Raw genomic sequence first — 3,604 nt, forward strand, 5'->3', positions numbered from 1 at the left:
CTGTTGTGAAGTTGGTGGAAGTCCATAATAAGCGTGTTTCTTTTTTTTTGAAATGTCTTAGTTTATTGAAGAATGAACTAATGTTGTTTTTATGTATGCTCCCTTTTTCAGTTTCTTTTTCTTTTCTTTTCAAGATTTAAATGTACTTACGAAAGGCATATATTTATATCTCTTACGTCTTTCTTCCTTTCTGGCATTTCTGCTTTTATTCTTTTCTTTTTTGCTCTCTCTACATAAGCTTTTGTATTTTGTATTTTTCTGGTTTAAGATTGTGCATTTGGATTTATGTATATGTGCAATACAATCAATTAAAAAAAAAGGCAAGTCAATTAATTTTGGCGTTTTTGGTCTTCGGGGTGTCCTGGTAAAGCACTTATGCCACTTTAAAAGTCATGCCTTCTCCCAAAGAATCCTGGGAACTGTAGCTTGTTGTGGCTCCCGGGAGTTGTTAGGAGACCCTTAACAAACTACAGTTCCCAGGATTGTTTTGGGGAAATCATAAAGGTTAAAGTGGAATAGGGTTGGCACCTGTCTGTCCTGGGAGACAATGGAGGAGTACACCTTTGGAGATGAAGTCAAACCATTGGTGTGGCTGTAGAGCAGGCACCCCCAAATTCAGCCCTCCAGATGTTTTGGGAATACAACTCCCATCATCCTTAGCTAAGAGGACCTGTGGTCAGGGATGATGGGAATTGTAGTCCCAAAACATCTGGAGACCTGAGTTTGGGGATGCCTGCTGTAGAGACAGATATGGGAGAGGCATGTTTTGCTGCAGCCGGGGCAGATTCTGCTATGCAGAAGTAGCTAAAGTGGTGCCTTCTAGTTATTGAGCACCAACCAATATGGCCAGTGCTAACAGATGAGGGGAATTTTAGTCCAATAGCATTTGAAGAGCACCAGCATTGGCTTCTCCTGGTACAGACCAATAATGGTGTTCATGAAACGTGTTATTATACTTAAAGCACTGAAGTTTCTTGATTATCAAAAGTGATCCCTGTGGAAAACATCCGTGTTATATCATCTCTCCCTCAGCATTTTGTTGTTGTCATGTACACTACTTTTGTGCTTTCATTGTGTATTTTAATGTTGCAAACCGTCCTGTGATCTTTGGATGAAGGGTGGCATATAAATTTTATATATAACAACAACAACAACAAGGGCAACAAGATAGTATTACTTGTGTAAGTAGTTTCCAGAAGATTATGCATGTTAGCCTCTTGCAGCAAAACCTCTGATCTATATACACTAAGGCAGGCATGTCCAGAGTCCGTTTCGGGGGCCTAATATGGCCCGTCGGCCGATTTAATCCAGCCCCCCCGCAGTATATGTCCTGGGGTAAAATCCCAAACAAAGCTCAGTATTGTAGAAAAGCCTCAGCAACTTCAATCCTAAAAAAAATCTCAACAGCTTTGGGGTTAAATGGTTAAATCCTAAAAAAAAAGCTCAACAACTTTGGTTGGCCCTCATGCATGTTCACTTCATCAAATCTAGTCCTCTTTGAAAAAAGTTTGGGCACCCCAGAATACATGAGTTTGGACCCCAAGCTCTGTATCTTCATGGTCTGGTCTGGGGATAATAATAATAATAATAATAATAATAATAATAATAATAATAATAATTTTTATCCCACCCATCTGCCTGGGTTCCCCCAGCCACTCTGGGCGGTTTCCAACAAAACATTAAAATACAGAAATCCATCAAACATTGAAAGCTTCCCTAAATGGCTGCCTTAAGATCCCTTCTAAAGGTCTGGTAATTGTTGTTCTCTTTGACCTCTGGTGGGAGGGCATTCCACAGGGTGGGTGCCACTACCAAGAAGGCCCTCTGCCTGGTTCCCTGTAACTTGGGTTCTTGTAGTGAGGGAACCGCCAGAAGGCCCTCGGCGCTGGACCTCAAGTGTCCGGGTAGAACAATGGGGGTGGAGACGCTCCTTCAGGTATCCTGGACCGAGACCGTTTAGGGCTTTAAATGTCAGCACCAACACTTTGAATTGTGCTCGGAAACATACTAGGAGCCAATGTAGGTCTTTCAGGACTGGTGTTATGTGGTCTCGGCGGCCGCTCCCAGTCACCAGTCTAACTGCCGCATTCTGGATTAATTGTAGTTTCCGGGTCACCTTCAAAGGTAGCCCCACGTAGAGCGCATTGCAGTAGTCCAAGTGGGAGATAACTAGAGCATGCACCACTCTGGCGAGACAATCTGCAGGCAGGTAGGGTCTCGGCCTGCGTACCAGATGGGGCTGATAGACAGCTGCCCTGGACACAGAATTGACCTGCTGTGGGTGATGAGCTTCTACAGAAAACATCTCAAAAGGGCTTTTTCTAGACCACTAATTCCTAATTACACCCCTCAGGTTGTGCTAATATCACCTGCAGAGTTGGCCAAAGTGAGACTACAGATCCAGAAAGACCCTTATCCCTTGGCTATTCCACCCCACCTCCTGATCTCCAAGCCTAAGTACCAAGGAGCTATGCACTGCTTGCGGACCATCGTGAAGGAGGAAGGTTTCAGGGGTCTATACAAGGGGTCTTTGGCTCTGATGTGGAGAGACTGCTGCGCATCTGTCGTCTATTTCCTCACCTACAATGTCCTGTGCGACTGGCTTACTCCAGCGGGCAAAGACAGAGCAGGTGTGTGCATTAAATGAGAAGGGTTTATTTCGGGAGTTTCGAAAAACCTGTCTTCGTAGCTTCTGCATTTGAGTCACCGCAATTCTGCAACTTTTGCATTTAGAGTGTTTGTTCCCGCCGCTGAGTTATCATGGCTAGCAGCCATTGATAGCTGCCTGCTGCGCGAATTTGCCCAATGCTCTTTAAAAACCATCCAGGTTGGTGGACATACTGTGGGAGAAAGTTCCGTAGTTTAACTCTGTGCTGTGGGAGAAAGTGCTATATTTTGTCTGCCTACAGCTTCTTTGGATGTCCCCAAGTTCTAGTGTCAAGTTCTCTCTCTCTCTACCGTTCTGTAACCCCTTGGGGTTTGCATGCCTACAGCAAACAGGGGGAGCTGGATGTTGACGCCTCCCTCTTGCACATACATGTAGGTGCTGCTGCTGCTGTTTTGGCTACGTAAGCAGCGGCACTCAAACCGGAACATCGGAAATAGATGGGAATGATTAGAACAGTGTATTATCATTGGCACAATTTGCTCCAGTTGTGTAATATGCTCGGAGCACCTGTTGTGAAATTCTATTTGAGCTTCTCTTGCGTAACTGGTTAACTCAGAGGCCACGTCCTCTGATGTCATCCAAGAACTCTTCCTCTCCAACTTCCCCCTCGGATGCTTATTAACTGCAGCCATGCTGGCTAGCTGCGCCTTTTAAATGCATCGCTAACGCCTATACAGCTCGGGTGTTGGGGCACCTTCTAAATGATGAAATGGGTTTTATTTTTAGCTCTTCACTAATCCCAGAGGCATGATAGCCCATCTCATGCAACGTGTAGGGAAGGAGGAAGGGAGAGGAGAGGCCAGCGACCCTGGAATCGTTTTCACAGGTGCCTGGGCCGGGGTAGGGGGTGGGGGCCAGAGCATGACAAAAGTTGCAAGTATTTCAGGGGCATTTTTACATCTTATTAAATGGGGAAATAATAAAGCTATAAGCTAT

The 3,604-nt window shown here is 45.0% G+C and overlaps 1 protein-coding gene across 9 annotated transcripts in view; it reads left to right on the top strand.

The window, feature by feature from the left end:
• Positions 1-3,604, top strand: part of SLC25A47 (solute carrier family 25 member 47) — a 34,529-nt gene that overhangs the window by 25,552 nt on the left and 5,373 nt on the right. For all 9 annotated transcript variants that reach the window (XM_035105931.3, XM_088655522.1, XM_088655521.1 and 6 more), the window contains one exon: positions 2,354-2,630. In XM_035105931.3, coding sequence (XP_034961822.2) covers positions 2,354-2,630 — 277 coding nt within the window. The remainder of the gene's footprint in view (positions 1-2,353; positions 2,631-3,604) is intronic.

Source organism: Zootoca vivipara, chromosome 1 (assembly GCF_965207765.1).
Source record: "Zootoca vivipara chromosome 1, rZooViv2.hap1.1, whole genome shotgun sequence".
Lineage (NCBI taxonomy): Eukaryota > Metazoa > Chordata > Lepidosauria > Squamata > Lacertidae > Zootoca > Zootoca vivipara.